Source organism: Pinus tabuliformis, chromosome 1_1 (genome assembly GCF_031772625.1).
Source record: "Pinus tabuliformis cultivar Carrire ecotype Pingquan chromosome 1_1, CPIR1, whole genome shotgun sequence".
Classification (NCBI taxonomy): domain Eukaryota; kingdom Viridiplantae; phylum Streptophyta; class Pinopsida; order Pinales; family Pinaceae; genus Pinus; species Pinus tabuliformis.
Window position 1 is genome coordinate 533,031,974 of NC_142297.1, and position 18,393 is coordinate 533,050,366.

Below are 18,393 nucleotides of genomic sequence, written 5' to 3' on the forward strand. Positions count from 1 at the left end.
TGGGGACGTGTCCAAAAATAATTGTCATTTTTATGTCCATGTGCCAATATATTTCGCAATTTCCAACATTTTATTTTCGGTAGCTTTTTTGTGGCGACAATTGCAGTGGTGATTTTATTCGTTGTTTTTCGTAGCAAATAAACTGCATAATTAAAATTATAATTAGAGGAATAATTTTCAATGGTTGCAATAGACATGTAAATTTTCACATTAAGGAGGGGAGATCAAATGGCCCAATACAACGACTACATTGGTGTTTATCAGGGACTGTCGACTGAAAAGAAATCTAGGAGAAAATTTCTCTTATGGGGTCACCCACTTTTGGTGGGTAACATCTGGCTCTAATTGGGACATGAGCTCAATGTAGAATGCACCAACTATGTACTCGAACGGGAGGTCATTAGAATGCCAACAATCCTCTAAGACCGTAGACCTATATCATGCACATCACAAGCGATGTTGGAAGCATGTGTCCTAGGTGTACTTTTATAACCCATGTTTTCATCACATAATAAAACCATACAGAAAATAAAATTTATTCTTTGATGCAAATCTAATCTAAACACACCTATTCTAGCATGAAAACATGATATGCAATGCAAAAATGAATATGAAATGCATACTACTCTATCATGCATGCTACACTATGCAAATGTTGATTATAATCATACAACCAATGCAACCAGCATATCATTAGATCGAAGATCATATTCCCTACCCCGATGATCAATTATGATATATACATTTGAAAGCAAACATGATAATTATGGCACCCATACTCTAAGTAACAAGGGTGGGATGTGGGAAAGTAAGACAACAATCATGTAGAGGGGCCACGAAAAAGGGGGAAGAACATGAATTTGGCAGGACCCATCCGATCATTCCCTCAACCCTAAATATGTAGAAATCAATGACCAAGCCTGAGTGCTCCTTCTCAACATGATGAGAAGGATGAAGGGATGGTTGGTATGAAGGATTACAACAAATAGGTTGCTTTTCCCCGTAATCATATTCAAAAAGGGGGAAATGACCTAGGCTCATCATCATTAATGATCATGCATCAAGGAATGATAAGAGGGTCCATGGATGACTCGAATACATCTCTGGGACCTTAAGGAAGGTAGGGAAATACAAGGTTTTTCTTGATATCATCATCGGTATCATAGATTGGGTCTTTGTCAAAACGATGGCCAAATATCTCCCACTTCCCTTCTCTAATATGCAAGTAATCACTAATGTAACCGTCCAAGGGGTTAATGGAGTAATCTTTCTCAATGTCCTCAATAAAGGTAGGGCTATCTTCAATTCTACTTTTTGAGGAGACTTATTTATCAAAATCCCTATCACGTTCCCATTCAGGATCTCCTTTAATGTCTTCCTCAATGATCTCATCTTGATGACCTAGAAAGGGATCCCCTTCTTCTTTTTCATCCTCCTCATATTCAATGGAGGCTTCTTCTTGAAAATCATTATCTATTGTTTGGCAAGCTTGGTCCTCAAGGTCCTCATCATTGTTTTCGTCCTAATGATTCAGAGAGGAACCATGTTCAACATATTCTTCTTCAACCTCATCGACATAATTAACAAATTCTTCCTCTTAGGCTATAACCAACATAGAGAAAGAGGAAATGCTTCTAGGATCACATGATTCAAGCCAATTTGTATATATACCAATAGATATAATGAACAATTCAATCATCTCACTGGATTGAATTATGTTGAATCTTGAAGTATACCTTATGAACTTTACTATATGATTGATTGTTGACATATTGTCCCCATAGAATATTCACACATCCTTCATGTATTCCAATTTTGGGTATTGTGGGATCCATGTTATATCGAAAGCAAGAAACAATTTGATCAACAAGTTGTTGGTCTCTGTATATCAATGACATTGGAGTTGCCAGGGTGAATGAAAATTGCCTTAAGGAATTCTTGCTTCACCCTAGAAGCATTGAACTTTGAAGCTCAATGAAGAACAAGGTATTTGTTCTTCCAATGGAGTCACTAGAAGAGGATCTATACTATTGTTAAGGGAATCACCTCTTCAAATGTTTAACCAACGAGGTAGACCAACTTCCTTATTGACAACGGCACCAAAAATGTTAACACACAATCTAGCAGAGCTCTAACGAAGGGAAAAGCTAAGGGACAACTACTGGGCTAAGTGAGAACAATTGGACAATGACCTACTGTCACCTCAGTCAAATTCACCTACTCTTTTTAGCCAATCACCGATGGGAGGAGTCTCGGTAGGAAGGGAATCACTTAGAATGAAAATATCAATGATTTAGGTGTGATATGATTCCACAAGGCTCATTCAAGGAGAGACAGAACAATGGCTCAATGCTTCAAGGAAGTTAAATGTTGTCCAAGAAAAGATTTAAGACGAAGAGATCAAGACTTAGGGTTTTAGATATGATGATGATAATAGGTATTCCTAAGTTTAATACTCTAAGAGATGAGGTAGGACCTCTCAAAGAATATCTGTGTGATGGTTTAACACTTTCAAAAGGCTCTTTGCTTTCTTTGAGATACCTAAGAAAGACTTGCGCTAGACCTCAAGTTTTATGAATAATCGTGGGAAGAAAAGTTTCCAAATTACTCTCTAGGTCAAGGCAATGGAGGGGAAAGCATTTCTTAATATTTATTCCAACAAATACTATGCTCATACAACCCTAAAAAAAGCAACCTAACTTAGGAAATTCAAACTAGGTTTTCCTTCTGGGCACACCTAGGGCACAAGAATTTATCGATGAATCACTGTGAGAAATCAACCAAAATTGTAGATCCTCTAGGCAAGACCTCAAAGGAGTCTTGTCCTCATGTAACCCGAAATTTTCCTCTCTAACATATTTCGCTTGATGCCCTAGCTAGCTTTAGGAAAGAGGGGCTAGAAATTTGAGGAGGAAAGATGGAGAAAAGAAGAGTTGATCACCAAACTTCTTGGACTAGTGCCTAGTCCTTTTGGCGATGGAGTCTTAGATGATTCAAATTTGCCAAAACCGTCCTTAAGGAGGCTAAATATTGATTCCATAGCAACCAACCTTTAACATTTACCCACTCAATATTTATGAAGTTTATGGAAGAAGACAAAATTTCATCCACTAGGAACATTCATCATTTGCCATACAATGAGTAACATATACAATTGCCAACCATGAAGCTTTCCAAAAATGATTTTCAACAATTAGAGCACAATATCGTTAATCTAGTTGCAACAATTCCATACATTAGACATAATTTCAAGACAAATATTGAACAAGAAGCACTTACAAGATGACGATATGATATATATATCGACAAATCATGAGGTAGCTCCAAAGAAGATTGAACATTTCAACACCACATGTCAAATTGCATAATTTTTTTTCCAATAGTCTCCAAAGAAAAAGCGAGTTCTTTTACAAGAGAAGAATCCAAGTGATGATGATGAGTTCTCACAAATGAGACTCAATTCTATTGATATGAGTTTCTATAAATCGAATTAGCCTAATGGGCCACCAAAATTATAAAATAATGTGCTAAAAATAGGTCTTGGTCACAAGTCGACCAAGTCGCTATCACAAGTTATGAATTGGCCATCCATATGCAAGCAAAATTGATGATGTCATGATGATGTAGGGTTGCTTGAGGGCTACGTTGACCCCTAATTTTCCATGCAATTCATCATGTGGGGCCCCAAAGTTGGTTTGGGGCATAAATTCTAGTCTCATGGGTTTGGTGTTGAATGTGCCCATGGCATGAAATGATGCTCTCACACATGATGGAGTCCCATAGCCCTCAAGTTTCAACACATCCCCTAGGGGTGTCAATATGATCCTTTGGTGGGCTTGGGCCCCAGTTAAGTTGCCCATCCCATGATGAAACCACCTTCCAATTGCATCTAAGATCCAATGTGCTTCCTCATCATAAGGTACAATATTTCATTAGTGCATCTAAGTGAACCAAGCCTTCTAATCAATGGTATATCGAGACTTCATAGTGGGCTTCCCTTCCAATTTTGGGGTTCTAAGCTTGTAATAGTGTTACCTCCCTAGGTAGGAGTGGCTAATAAACAACCCTATTAGGTGTTCCAAGCCCCTAAAGGGAAAGACAAGTCCAAGGTACATCCTTCAAGTGATAGGGGTCATGTGAATAATGATGAGATGGATGGGTACACGGGATCTCAAAGCCAAATTCCAGGGGTTCAAGGATGGTAATGATGATGGATGTCCACATATTTGGTTGTATAGATGTAGGAGGGAGCAATCGTGGATACATGAGTTACTCCAACCTTTAGTTTTCCACCTTTCTTCATTTTCCTTTTGCCTTTTCTTGATTTTTCTTTGTATCATTGCTCGAGGCTCCTAGAGATGAGAGCATGTTTTGTATGATATAAGTGGTGATTACCCCCTTAAGGTGGGGCAATTCATCGCACAACAACGGTTGGAACGTGCATGGGTTCCTTAATGGTGTGGTGACACTTGTGGGACCCTATGAGCTAGGGTGATGGCCATAATGATAAGCGACAAAGTTCATGTTTGGCTTTTGCCCATGTGCTATTTTAATGTCTCGAACATATTTTGCATTTTATAATATTCTTTATTTAGTTTCTTGCTTATGGCCATGATATGCTTTTAACATTCTGACGCAGATCTGAGAGGAACAAATTAACAAACAAACAATTCATTGAATTGATTTCTCTTAAAACTTGGGTTTGCAGATGAATTACATGGCTATTTATTTTGAAGGAGGAAAACTCTTGAATTCCTCAAAGAGATAACTCCTTCCTAGATATTTGGAGGAAGTTGAGAGAAACCCTCTCAATTCTAGGAATTTATCCTAACTACTTAATCTCTAGCAAATTATAGAAATCTTCATAAAATCTGGAATTTCTCTAAGATTTTCCAAATTAAATAAATAAATACAAAATATGAGATGCTCTTGCATCATACTACCGGGGAGGAAAATATTCATTCATATGCTTTGCTTCTAGAGTTCTTTAACACTGGTACCATATTTTGGAAACTTTGTTGTTGTCATCCAAGTAGCATCTTCGACTAGTTGATTTTTTCGTTTGGCCAAGTATTGAAAATACTCTTTATTCCTAGTCCTTTTAGGTAACCTTTTGTCGATGGTGTTGAAGGTAGTTGCTTCTCCCACTGAACTTTATCACTAGTAGGGGCATCTTTAAGATCATTTACTGGTTCCTTAAATGGGTATAGATCTGAAACATTAAATATTGGTGAGATGCCAAAGCCTTTGGGTAGTTCTATTTCATAAGCATTAGAGGAAAATTTCCTCAAAATTTTGCATGGTCCGATCTTTTTCAGTTTTAACTTATTATATTCCCCTTTAGGAAATATTTCTTTCCGAAGATGTGCCATAACCAAGTCCCCAACTTCAAAATCCAATTGTCTTCTTTTGGAATCTACTCTTCGTTTATACTTGCTGTTGCTTTCTTGTAATTGTTGCTTGACTCAGTCTTGTATTTCCTGCATACTGGCTGCAAAATATTCACCATTTGTGCTTGTAAATTCTTGTTTTCCAATGTTACTTAACTCATAAATTCCTCTTGGATGCATTCCATAAACAATTTGGAATGGACTTAATCCTGTGCTTTTGTTAGGTGAGTCGTTATATGCAAATTCTGCCTGAGCAAGTACTTGATCCCATTGCTTGGGATGTTCACTTACCAAACTCCTTAAGATATTTCCAAGACTTCTATTTACCACCTCTGTCTAACCATCAATCTGAGGATGATATGTAAAATTAAAGCTAATATTGGTTCCTAACGTTTTCCATAAAGTTCTCCAAAAATGGCCCACAAACTTGGTGTCTCTGTCGAAAACAATACTTGTAGGTAATCCATGCAATCTAACTATTTCTTTGAAGAAGTTTTCTATATTAGTTGCATCATTTTTTTTTTACATGCTATAAAGTGTGCCATTTTTGAGAATCTGTCAACAACAACAAATATTGAGTCACTTCCTCATTGTGTTTTGGGCAATCCTAGTACACAATCCATGCTTATAGAGTCCCGTGTTCGATTTGGTATTGGTAAAGGTTGATACAATCCAGTGTTTTGACTTCTTCCTTTTGCATATTGACATATCCAACCTCTTTCACCAAATCATCTTACATCTGCTTGCATGCGAGGCCAATAGTAGAATGCTTGTAACTATGCTAGAGTTTTATCTTGCCCAAAATGTCCTGCTAAGCTTCCACTATGTTTTTCTTTTAACAATTTTTCTCTCATCGAACATCTTGGAATAAATAATGGTCTTCTTTTGAACAAAAGTCCTTCCTGTATCATGTAATCTAACCATGGAGTTCTATCTCTACTTACAGGATTTTCACAAGCTGCATAAGCTTCTTTGAAATCTGGATCATCTTTATACATATCTTTTAGCTCATCAAATCCTAAGACATTCACTTGGAATTCTTGCAAAATTAAGTTGATTCTGCTTAGTGCATCTACTACTTTATTTGAATGCCCACTTTTATGCTTGATAAGAAATGTAAAATTTTGTAAGAATTCAATCCATTTAACATGTCTTTGACTCAATTTTGTTTGATTGTTGATATATTGGAAAGCATGGTTATCTGTGTAAAGGATGAACTCTTTTGGCATAAGATAATGTCTTCATTTTTTAAAAGTTTGTACGATGGCATAGAATTCTTTATCATAAGAGTATTTTTGCTTGGCTTCATTGTAGTAGGAAACTGGTCTTCCCTCTTGACTTAGAATAGCTCCTATTGCAATTCCACTGTTGTCAGTCTCAACCTGAAACAACTTGTTGAAATATGGCAATGCTAAAATAGGTTGTTCTGTAATATTTTTCTTTAATAATTTGAAACTTTTATTAGCTGCTTTTGTCCAATGGAATGGTTGATTTCTTTTTTTAATGATTTCTTCAGTTGGAGCACATATATCACTGAAAGTTTTGATAAATTTTCTATAAAAACTTGCCAATCCATGAAAACTTCTGAACCTTGAAATGTTTCTTGGGGTTGGCCAATTGATTATGGCCGTCACTTTCTCCTGATCCATCTTTAAGCCTTCTTTTTAAATCATAAAACCCAAGTACAATAATTTTGTTTTCATGAAACTGCACTTCTTTAAATTGATTAACAATTTTTCTTGTTGTAACTTCTTCAAGACCACCTTAATATATATCAAGTGCTCTTCTTTTGACCCACTGTAAATTAGGATATCATCAAGATAAAATATAACAAATTTTCCAATGAATTCATTTAAGACATCATTCGTTAACCTCATAAAGGTATTGGGAGCATTGGTAAGTTCGAAAGGCATTACCAACCATTCATATAAGCCATTATTAGTTTTAAGTGATGCTTTCCATTCGTCACCTTCTCTGATTTCGATCTGATGATATCCGCTTTTTAAATCTATTTTAGAAAAATATGCAACACCACTTAAACAATCTATGAGATCATCAATACGAGACAATGGAAACCTGTCCCTGATTTTGATTTTGTTGATTGCATGAGAGTCTATTCACTTTCTCCATCCGCCATCCTTTGGAGTTAACATTGTTGGAACAAAACACAGACTTAAGATTTCTCAGATGACCCCCTCATCCAACAATTCCTGCACTTGATTTTTAATCTCTTCATTCTCCCTTGGAGTCATTCTGTAGGTTGCTTTGTTTTGAAGGCTAGCACTTGGAATGAGATCAATATGATGGCTAATACTTCTAATGGGAGGCAGCTTATCAAGCAAGTCATCCGCTACAATATCAATGAATTCATTCAACATATTTTTAATTTCTTCTGGAAGATAATTCATATTTGTGCTTGTGAGGACTACCTTTGGCTTACCGATCAAAGCAAAATTTATCTCCTCATATTTGATTTCTTGAAGGAACTCTTTTCCACTAAGTAACATTACCTTGGATTGGTCTTCTTTTGGTGCTTTTTCATCCTTCAAAGGCAAGAGTACATGCTTTTCTCCATCCTTTTCAAAAGTATAGGTGTTGCTCCTTCCATCGTGTATTGCTTTCCTGTCATATTGCCAAGGTCTTCCAAGAAGAATATGACACACATCCATAGGCATAACATCACAAATAACTTTATCTTTATAGCATCCTATCTAAAACTCCACTTCACATTGCTCATTAACTAGTATCTGATGTCCCTTTTGCAACCACAAGACTTTGTAGGGAGTAGGATGTTTAGTTTTCCTTAAATTTAACTTTTCTACCATTTCTGTGGATACTAGATTATCAGTGCTTTGACTATCAATAATGACTTTACAACATTTTCCTCCTGATTTACAGACAATTTTGAACAATGTTTTCCTTTGTGTAGGTTCCTTTACTTCTTTAGGAGACTTTAATAAAGTTCTTTTCATCATTAAGGATTCACCAGTTTCAAGTGCATTTTCATGTGTAGAGGATTGTACACTTTCTGTATCAGTTTGTGCCATATGTATGCTACCCTGACTAGAAGATCTTTTTGCATATTCATTAGATTTATGGCCAACTTTATTACATGTTTAACATCTTACCACAAAAGATCTACCTCTAACTCTTTGATATGCTTTATGTCCTTTGAAATCTCCTTTTGATGATGATTTTCCCTGATGTGAACTGCCTTCTTCTTTTTGAATGGGAAATCTTCCTCTGGAATACCCTTTGCTTGATGGTCCTTTGCTTGATTCTCGTTACTGTACTTTGTCCCCTTCCTCTCTTACTTTGCTTCCTTGTCAGTTTCTCTCCTATCTTAAGGGCTGTTTACTAAGCTTTTTCAACATTTTTTAAAGACAAAATATCCAATTCATCTTGTATTTCAAATCTTAGGCCATTAATATATCTAGCTAGCTTTTCATCATCTACTTCCACATGACAAGACCTTATACTTAATGCATAAAATTCTTTTGTATATTCTTTTACATACATGGATCTGCTTAAGATATTGCATCTGTTGAAAAACGTTTCACTGATAGTCTCGAGGAAGAAATTTACCTTTGAGCTTAGCTACCATCCGATCCCAACTATTGATCTTTGTTTGCTTTTACTTCTCCGCTCAGCGTGTACACTGTCCCACCATAGTACATCATGTCATTTTAATCTGCTCACCGCGAACGTGACTTTCTTATCTTCAACTACATTTTCATAGTCAGAATATTTATCCATGGCGCTAATCCGGTCGATCAGTTCTTCAAGATTTAAGTTTCCTTCGTACATAGACACTTCCAATCTCATCATGCTGTTTAATCCCATGATCATCTTGACCATTTTCTCTAATGGATTTTCTTCTTGAACTTCAACTTCTTCTTCTGATGTTTCTTCTGCTTCGCTGATATCGCCAGTGTCGATGTCTCTTCTGCGTGTTGTCTCCAATGCATCTAATCTCATTCGAATATGTGTCTTCATCGAATAAGACTTGGTTGGAAGCTGGTCTTCCTCGACCAATTCCAGCTCCCCTGGCTCCTCTAGCTCTATGTGCCATCTTTACTAACAACTATTATTAATTATTATTCCTTTTCTTCTTTTTTAACACCTTAAATATTGGCAACAATATTATGCATCCACTTTACATTTACATATGAATTATTTAACATATGCGCTCAATAAAAATATATATATATATATATATATATATAAATTCCAAAAGTGTTTCCCTTCACCTTCCGCTTATTATATTAACTAATTTATAACATGAGTCCACTCATTCTCTCTCATGGAAACATTCATATATATTCATATGAAGTGTATGACTTCATTAAAGTGCATTCACATAAATTCTGAGACTTTACCCACCATTCTTCAATATAAATTACACGCTTGATGGTATTCACTACACACTTGGTCTCATCGAATTTTCAATCAATGTGCACAATTACTTTCCAATAGACATCGAACTTAATTATTATTGTATTTGTTTTATCATACGAGCTTCAACGTTGTCTTCCGCCAATCACAACGCAAGTAACTACTCTTACTACTTCACAACCTCGCTCACCTTTAACACTCCTGGTTCAACATTCCTTGCACAATCTAGAAATTTGATTTCTCGGAACAACAATTCAAAACTCCACCCAATTTGGCTTTACTTCAGGTTCACCGCTCAACTTCGCTTTAATGCAGATAATCCGTCAAGGGTTAGCTCCACGATGTCTCTTCACGGGTTACACTCCTTGACATATGCTGCACATGCTACAGTTTCATGTTTCCACGGTTTCACACTAATCTCTGCAACACGGCCTTGATGATGATCTCTTGATCACGCAGTCTCCACACTCTTTCAATTCGACTCCATCACAATGGCTTCTCCATCTGTACATGTTTCAATACCATTCTTATGCTTCATAGATAACTCGACGCATCCATACAACTTGGGCATTAATAATTATTCACTCAACACATAGTTCTACGACTTTGATACCAAAATATGACACCGAGTAAGAGGAATAAATTAACAAACAAAAAATTCATTGAATTAATTTTTCTCAAAACTTGGGTTTGCAAATGAATTACATGGCTATTTATTTTGAAGGGGGAAAACACTCAAATTCCTCAAAGAGATAACTCCTTACTAGATATTTGGAGGAAGTTGAGAGAAACCCTCTCAACTAATAGGAATTTATCCTAACTAAATCTCTAGCAAATTCTAGAAATCTTCATTAAATCTAGAATTTCTCTAAGATTCTCCAAATTAAATAAATAAGTACAAAATAGGAGATGCTCTTGCATCACACATTCTTTTAGCTGCATCAAGCTCGTAGGCAACAACTCCCCCAAACAGGTGGACAAGGGGAAAGGAATATCAGTGCCTTGTGGATCCATAGAGGGAAGATGATGAAATAGGGCTTGAATATGTGGGGGGGAGTGCAAAATGTGAAATGGGAAATTGAGACTACACTACTATGTTAGTTTTGGTAGCATCAGAAGTGATCTAGTCTTGAAATTTGGTGGAGAGGCTAAGGCACATGAGTTTTAAAGAACCCAGAAACTGTTTGGTGAAATTCCACCCAGATTCTATTTTATTAAAACAATTAATATTTTTAATGGGGTTCCTAAGTCTAAACTTAGGAAAATTAAAGTATTAATGGTTTTTAATCAAAATATGGTTAAGAATGATCTAGAAGGCGGATCAAGTCAAATTTTAATCTTAGCCATTGATTAGATACTTAATCTCGCTTGTTGAAGTCTCAACGAAAAAAGTATAAGGAGGAGGCTTGGGGTTCAGTTAGAGACACATAGAGAGTTGATCACTCAATTTGCTTTACCTAGGGCAGGGTTTGCTAAGGAATTCGAACCAGTGATCAAGCAGTGAGGATCAGAGGCAGTACTGAAAGGAAGTGATTTCCAGTTCTAATGAATATACGCTAGAGAGGACAATGAAGAGGAATAGAGCCAGCGCTGAGACAATGAGGGATAGTGCAGTAGCTGGAGGAGATTGACACAGAGGGACAACGCAAAAACTGGAAAAGGTTGATGCAAAAGTGTTGGGGGATAAGCGAAGATCAGTGCCAGTAATCACTATGGGTGATTGGCATGAGAAATCTCGATTTCAAAGCAGCAAAAGTAGCAACAACCTAGGTTGACGCAGTCAGAGGGAGTCTCCACGCTGAAGTCACACAGAGGCTGCGTAGGCTCACGCAAACACTGTGCAGTGGGTCATCCAGGTGTTGGGGACAGGATAAAATCTCCAGAATCAGTGTGAGAAAATTCTCAGTTATCTTCTTTGAGTGGATTTCCATTTTCTCTGGGGCATCCAAATTGTATTAGATATTTACTACCAATAATAGAAACCCTCATATCTGCTGCACCAGTTTTCCCACATTGGGTTTTTTCGGGACGATTGTCAAAAAACAAGTGTGTCAATGTGATTGTTCATATGTTGACGTTTCTCTTGCTTTTTAATTTTCAGTTCTTAATTTGTGAAGTCCACGGCTGAATTTATTTTGATATTTACTAAAGCATTGGTGAATAACTTATTGTAAATAAGTAGGAGAAATAAATCAATTACTGAAGCAAATTTTCACATACCAAAATCTAGGTTTCCCAAGTAGTGCTATTCCTAAAGCTATAAGCCAATAGGAGAGATCCCACGAAACTAGGATCGAGGATTAACCCCCCCCCCATTTAAGGTGAGAGAACAAAGCTACAGTGAAAACCCTTCCTTCTTACAAGTCACCTAATAATCCATGCCCAAAGTTCCCAAGGAAAAACAAGCATAAGCACCCGATTGCACAATGAAAAACATACCTTTAGGATTGGATTTCCCACCTTCAAACATATGCTCTCGACAAATGGGAGAGGCGACATATGATTGGCTCAGGGAGCAGAGATCAAATGGCACAATTCAACGGTTACACTGGTGGTTGTCAGGGGCCGATTGCTGCTGGCTCAAGACAAATCTATGAGAAAAATCCTGCTATGGGGTCACCCACTTTTGCTGGGTAATAGGACCCTGGCCAATGTTTTCCTGATCTCAGTGTTTGAAACATTGATTCTAACTGTGGCTTTTAGACATGACAAGGGGATAGCAAGTTTAGCCCATGAAAATGAAACTATGCAGTTCGTTGTTTGATTTCCTAGGTTCGGTTGTGGTTGGTGATGCTCCATATCTAGTGTGTAATGTTCTCAATCAATCTTAATACACTAAGATGACTTAAGGACTAACCTTGGATGGACTTAGCAAAAGTTTAAGTAATCCCTCATGCAAACATGGCATTCATTCCTGGATGTTGGAAATGTTAAGAGTTGAGCACGAGCATAAGCAAGACAAAATATGGAGAAAAAAAGATTAAGTCATCTTCAACACATTGTATTGATCTCAAGATATGAATTTATAGTACATGAATTTAACAATTCTAGATCTGGATCTCACTGACAATCCATCAATGGATTGTGACAACACTTCATCAAAGATAAGGATTAACAATTTGTATCAATGTGCTCATAGGCATTGTGATATTCTTGGGACTCACAGTATAACATTCCCCTCCACAATCAGAAGTCTGAATAAGTGTACAAATAGCTTGTATCATCTTCAATTTTAAACCATTGAACTGAGATTTGATGAAGATATGCTTGAAAAGATGCCAATATGTGGAAGTGAATAGCTGCCATGTTTGAACATTCCCATTCTTCCTGACAAGAAGATTTGAGCAAGGAGAGACTTCCACCAACAGTATTAACAAGTCATATCAATGTGGTCATGGACTTTGTGATTGTACAGGGACTTACAGTATAACACAAACCGCCCCGCCCCCTCAATCACAAAGTCTGAATAAGTGTACCAGTTGTTTGTATCATCTTCAATCTGAAACTACTTAACTGAGCTTCGATGAAGATATGCCTGAAAAAATGTCAATATCTGGATTCACAGTATAACAGAAAGTATCAAATGGTGAAAAAATCTTGTCCTTAACTTTTTCTTTTTGAGCTCAGCAAATCTTTTACTGTCTCCCATCCCATTTAGGTAACCCTTTTGTAAACAAATAAATTTAAAGTTTATATATGCATGTGAGCAGGAACATAACAAAAGCTAACATGTATATGGCAGATTCATTCTGCCATCATCCATTATACATTTTTTACAGATCTATCTTTTGACATACCAACTGATTTGACATGCTCATACTCTCATTTCATGCACTGATTGTCTTTGTTGCATCTTCTTTGCACAAACAGGTATGATATATGAAGAGAAATGCAGTGACACAAGACTTGAAACTGCCGGAGATTGCTTTGCAGAAGCAAAATGCTGGCATAGTGCTGCTGGTGCATATGCCAGAGCTAATTGCGTGTCCAAATGCCTAGACGCATGTTTAAAGGGGAAATTATTTGTGATAGGATTGGAATTTATTGAAGTATGGAAGAAACACAGCTGTAGTACTAACTGCGAAAGATGTCATGGGTGTGAAACGGTAGAAATTGAAACTGACTATCTTAAGAAATGTGCAACATATTATCATCAGAAAAAAGACACCAAGTCTATGATGAAATTTGTGAATGCTCTTCCATCACTTGATATAATTAGATCCTTTCTCTTCAGGAGAGATTACTTTGAGGAACTTCTGGGGGTTGAAGAGGCAGCTGGGAACTTTGAAAAAGCTGCGGACATTGCAGAATTGAAAGGTGATTTGTTACTTGAGGCAGACATGCGTGAAAAAGCGGGACAATATGGGCTAGCCATCAAATCTATTTTATTTCACGTGCAATTGAATTCCTTCTGGGGAACAGGAAATAAAGGGTGGCCACTAAAGGAGTTCCCTGAAAAGAATCAACTATTTAAGAAAATAAATGACATAGCAAAAAAAGATCAAACCTATGCATATGAATCCCTTCAGTGTGAGGCGTCAATACTTTCAAATGAGTTATACAGCCTTCCTGATTTAACAGAACATATGCTTCACGCAAAGAAAATAGGAAATACCAGGCTTGAGATTTTCTCTCTCCGTAAAGTTCTGGATGCACACCTTAACTCAGATTTGAAATTATTTCAGCTTGGCCAAGAAATGAGTTTAGTCAGGCTGGATGATTATTACAGAATGCTGCTGGAGAATAGAATTTTCCCACAACACTGTTCTTTCTTTGGGATTATTGGAAGCATAAATTGTTATCGTCAGTAAATGGTCTTTCAAGGTATATAAATGGACAGGAAATAGAGCAAGATATTTTCTACTTGGAGTATGCTCTTGAATTCTTTGGTGTCAGAAAAAACAAATATGATCGATTTTGTAATGCATTTAACAGTGAAGTTTTCTGGCTTAAGGGTATTGATGTTGGATTTATGTAAAGACGAGGAAATACCATGCAAATCAGCATTCAAAATTTTTTTATGTTTGCAAAGCGGTTCTTGACAATGGACCTCCATTCTGTAGGAAAATATGTTATTGAAAAACTGGAAAATCTCTATTCTTTATGCGTGCAACAAAACTGTATTCTTCCTATACAAGGAGCTCTGTTAGTTCAGATGTATATGGTTTCAGAATCCCTGAAAAATATGGAGCACTTGACTGGACAGTCTGGGTTACAGCAGGTTGCAAAGTTTGGAGTGGTGACAATCTGTAAAGAACATTTTTTTGATGTGTTTTTCCCACCAAAACATCAAGATCAAAACACAAAAGAATTTGTCAGTCTGCGTGAAGATGCAGCAAGTATTTTGATTCTTCAAGACATCACAAGTGACATTGTGTGCAATATGAAAGGGTCCATAACTCTTGGCCAGATTGGAAGATTGCAAGTACTACTTCCTTTTTTACCTAAGGATTTGGGTACGGAGTATGGAAAGAAAATTATCTACCAATGCCTCACCTACAAAAAGTATTGGAGTGATCAACTACTCTGGCTAGACATGGACACATTTCCAGAAATCAGTTTGCAGAATAAAAGAATGCATCTCGTAGAAAGCTTTGCAGAAGCATTATCTTCTACATTTGGCAACTGGGAGAAGATTGATTATATTTCTCCACATCTTTTCCTCGTTCTTCTTGACAAGCTCTTCTTCCTTGCATCCTCACGTGAACAGCTCTTCACAGGCCTGTTTCTGCCAAGGTCTTTCCTTATTGAATTCATGACTGGCAGACAGGGGGAATTCTCCCGCACCTGGTTGCTTCAATCACAAAAGCAGTTGAGATGTAAAGGAAGTTGTGAAAAAATTTATGGTCTGTTGTGTCATATAATTCATCACCTGTTATTTCATAAAGATGGAACAGTTGAATGGATTAAAGCTGCAAATATTGACAGCGGAGAGTATCTTCCTGAGCTTATATTGCATTTGATCATTATGCTTTGCTTGATATGCATCAACTCTGCAGGGAATCAACAATATTATATCCAATTACTTTTCCAAACCTTCCAAGATAGTCAGATTACAAAGAATTTGCCACCCAAATTCAGAAAAGAGCTGTTGCAACTTTTGGGAAAGTGCTCTTCCAGCAGAAAAGCATTCTTAATTAACCTTTCTAAAACAATGAGAGGTATTGACAACCCTTTGGTGATGATTAATTTGGACAAATCTCATGAGTATGTTGATAATAGTGGAGATATAATAATTCTGACAGAGGATAGCCTTGTATGTAAGGAATCTGTCCTGCGAGCTGTCCTTCAGGAAAAAGATGTGTATGTTGGGAATGAAAGAAATGAGGATACTAAGAACAGTGATCTTTTCAAACATATTGAAAAGGACTCATCCTCATCAACTATTAAAAGTCCCATAGGTAATATGGGGAATGTTCATGAATCTGTTGCAGCCAAAGAAGCACATGATTATATAACAGATAATACTGAGCTCCCCATACAAAATAAAGAAAAGGAGGGTGTTTCTCTTGCAGCCTCGTCAAAAACTGGGGAGGCTAAGGAACGAGAAATGGTTGATTATGTCAGAACAGAGATGAATTCTACAAGTGACAATATCTTGGTTCCTTTGTTTGAAGATGATGAACCAACTCGTAAATTGAAAGTAAAATGGGCATCATGTACCATGGTTTGTTGTAAGAAGGATGAAAAGGTGGCTGTATTTTGCTCGGGAAAAACTTGAAGAGCAAATACCTCTAAAGGATAAATACAGTGAGGAAGCTCTAAAAGTTTTCAAAGGAAAGGAAAGTCAGTCTTACATGGAGAATTTTATTTCAAAAGCTTGCCCATTGAAGGTATGGAAAGCACATGGCATTGTATTGTGAATTTGAATCTTTTCTTTGACTAAACTCTGGACATTATCGATGTTTTAGACATGATTCAGCATGACATTTGATACTACAATTTCACAATAGTTGATAATTTCTTTTAATCCATTAAAATCGTGAATGGAACAAACACGATATAACTATTTTAGGTATATTAAAACTTTTGTCTGCTGCAGGCAGAAGTTGATGAACACATGGACCTAATAATCACCACATTGCCAAAGGTTCAGCAGGAACATATTCGCGTCAGTCTGGACATTGATATCTTGCATGATACACATGAGGAATTACAAAAATTATCTGAACTTCTTGATCCAAGGTCAGCTAATAATACTGTTTATATGCATAAGTTCTATCAGACTGTAATTTGCTTTAAATGCAATAATAAACATGGGAGACAGAAACCACGTGATTAATAGCAAAGTCTCTTATTTTAGATGATTTGAATTTTTAATTTACAGGTCTATGGTCTAGAATACTTTAGATATGTTATCCTTTTTCTATCCCCAATTTGCAAGCAAGATTGACTGAGCTTTCCAGTCAGAAATGACTTTCTCTATCTGTGGAGTGTCAATAAATTGCTATTCTAGCAGGATAGCAAGATCCATGTATACTACAACCATCAGCTCCCTAGTTGACACTGAGATAGTGTTGGCCTCTGAACATGGTAACTGTTTTGTGGATCAATATTGTCTTTGTTTCTCAGTTCATTTTAGTGGTGTGTGTTGTCACCCAAATTGTACAGGTGAATGCGACAACGACTCAGGGCAGGGGCTATCACTCTGATCTCTGCCCTCTCCATTCTAGCTGTCTCCCTACAACAGGATATGGGGGTTAGTTCCTATGAAGTGTGAGGATGAAAGGGTTATGAGGAACCAAAAAGCTCGGGAGACACAACTGAATGGCCTAGAAACTTGGTTAATGATTATTAGCAAGTTTAATTATTAGCACGATTTAATTTAATTCGATTATTGAGAGACCAGTGCCTTATGGAGTCAAATCACTTGCGAAATGTAAATTAACTACCAAGTTACCAGATGAACATTGGTTGCTTAGAATGCACACTATCCTATATGCCATGTGACACGTAAACTAAGTGAATTGTAAACTCTTGGTCAATTTTAGATTAGATGCCTATCTAAGTGAATCCCTTCTCTCAGTGGTTTTGAAGTTAGTATCAAGTGTAAGTTGTGGAGAGAAACCCAAGAGAATATAGCAAAGACCATATTAACGATACCTCCCCTGGATTTCTAACCCCCTGAATGCCTCCGATGCTGCAGAGATCATGGCTCTGACCACTGCAAGGTCACCGTGTTAACCACAAGTGAAGGTTTAGTTTCACAAGTTAGATGAGAAAAGTGGGTCCTATCATCTTTCAACCAAGCTTATGCTTGGAGGTAAATTAATTAATGTACTACTACTCCTAGAATGCAAGTGTGAAATGAATGATTAGCTTTAGGTGAGATCGTTGAATACTTTAAGTACTTTAAGACAAATTATCCCAAAAATATTTGATTTAGAGCAATGAAAGGAAAGGTACTTAACAATTACAAGGACAATCTTCACCAAAAGTATTGCTCAATGAACCAATTAGATGGTGCCATAAAATTTTGTATAAGACAATTTCAAGATTAGAAACCTCACAATGGACAGTTACTCTCATAAAAAAATAACAATAAGCACCAAGTCCAATGTCTTTCTTAACAATTTGATGTGCCAATTAGATAAATGCCAATCTCTCA

General features: G+C 36.7%; 2 protein-coding genes across 2 annotated transcripts in view; both read left to right on the forward strand.

Moving 5' to 3' along the window:
- LOC149214137 (uncharacterized) overlaps positions 1–14,596 on the forward strand; it is a 372,058-nt gene extending 357,462 nt beyond the window's left edge. The window contains exon 12 of the mRNA XM_089389307.1: positions 13,656–14,596. Within this exon, the coding sequence (XP_089245433.1) occupies positions 13,656–14,596 (941 nt within the window). The remainder of the gene's footprint in view (positions 1–13,655) is intronic.
- Positions 14,597–14,772: 176 nt separating this feature from the next.
- On the forward strand, positions 14,773–16,965 carry LOC149214138 (uncharacterized). Its single transcript, XM_089390859.1, has 2 exons — positions 14,773–16,618; positions 16,828–16,965. Exon 1 carries the CDS (start codon positions 14,779–14,781, stop codon positions 16,504–16,506), a length of 1,728 nt encoding a protein of 575 aa, XP_089246985.1. The 5' UTR covers positions 14,773–14,778; the 3' UTR covers positions 16,507–16,618; positions 16,828–16,965.
- Positions 16,966–18,393: the final 1,428 nt, after the last annotated feature.

Excerpts from the sequence above, each read along its gene's own strand:
- LOC149214138 (XM_089390859.1), top strand. The coding sequence starts at position 14,779 with ATGCAAATCAGCATTCAAAATTTTTTTATGTTTGCAAAGCGGTTCTTG.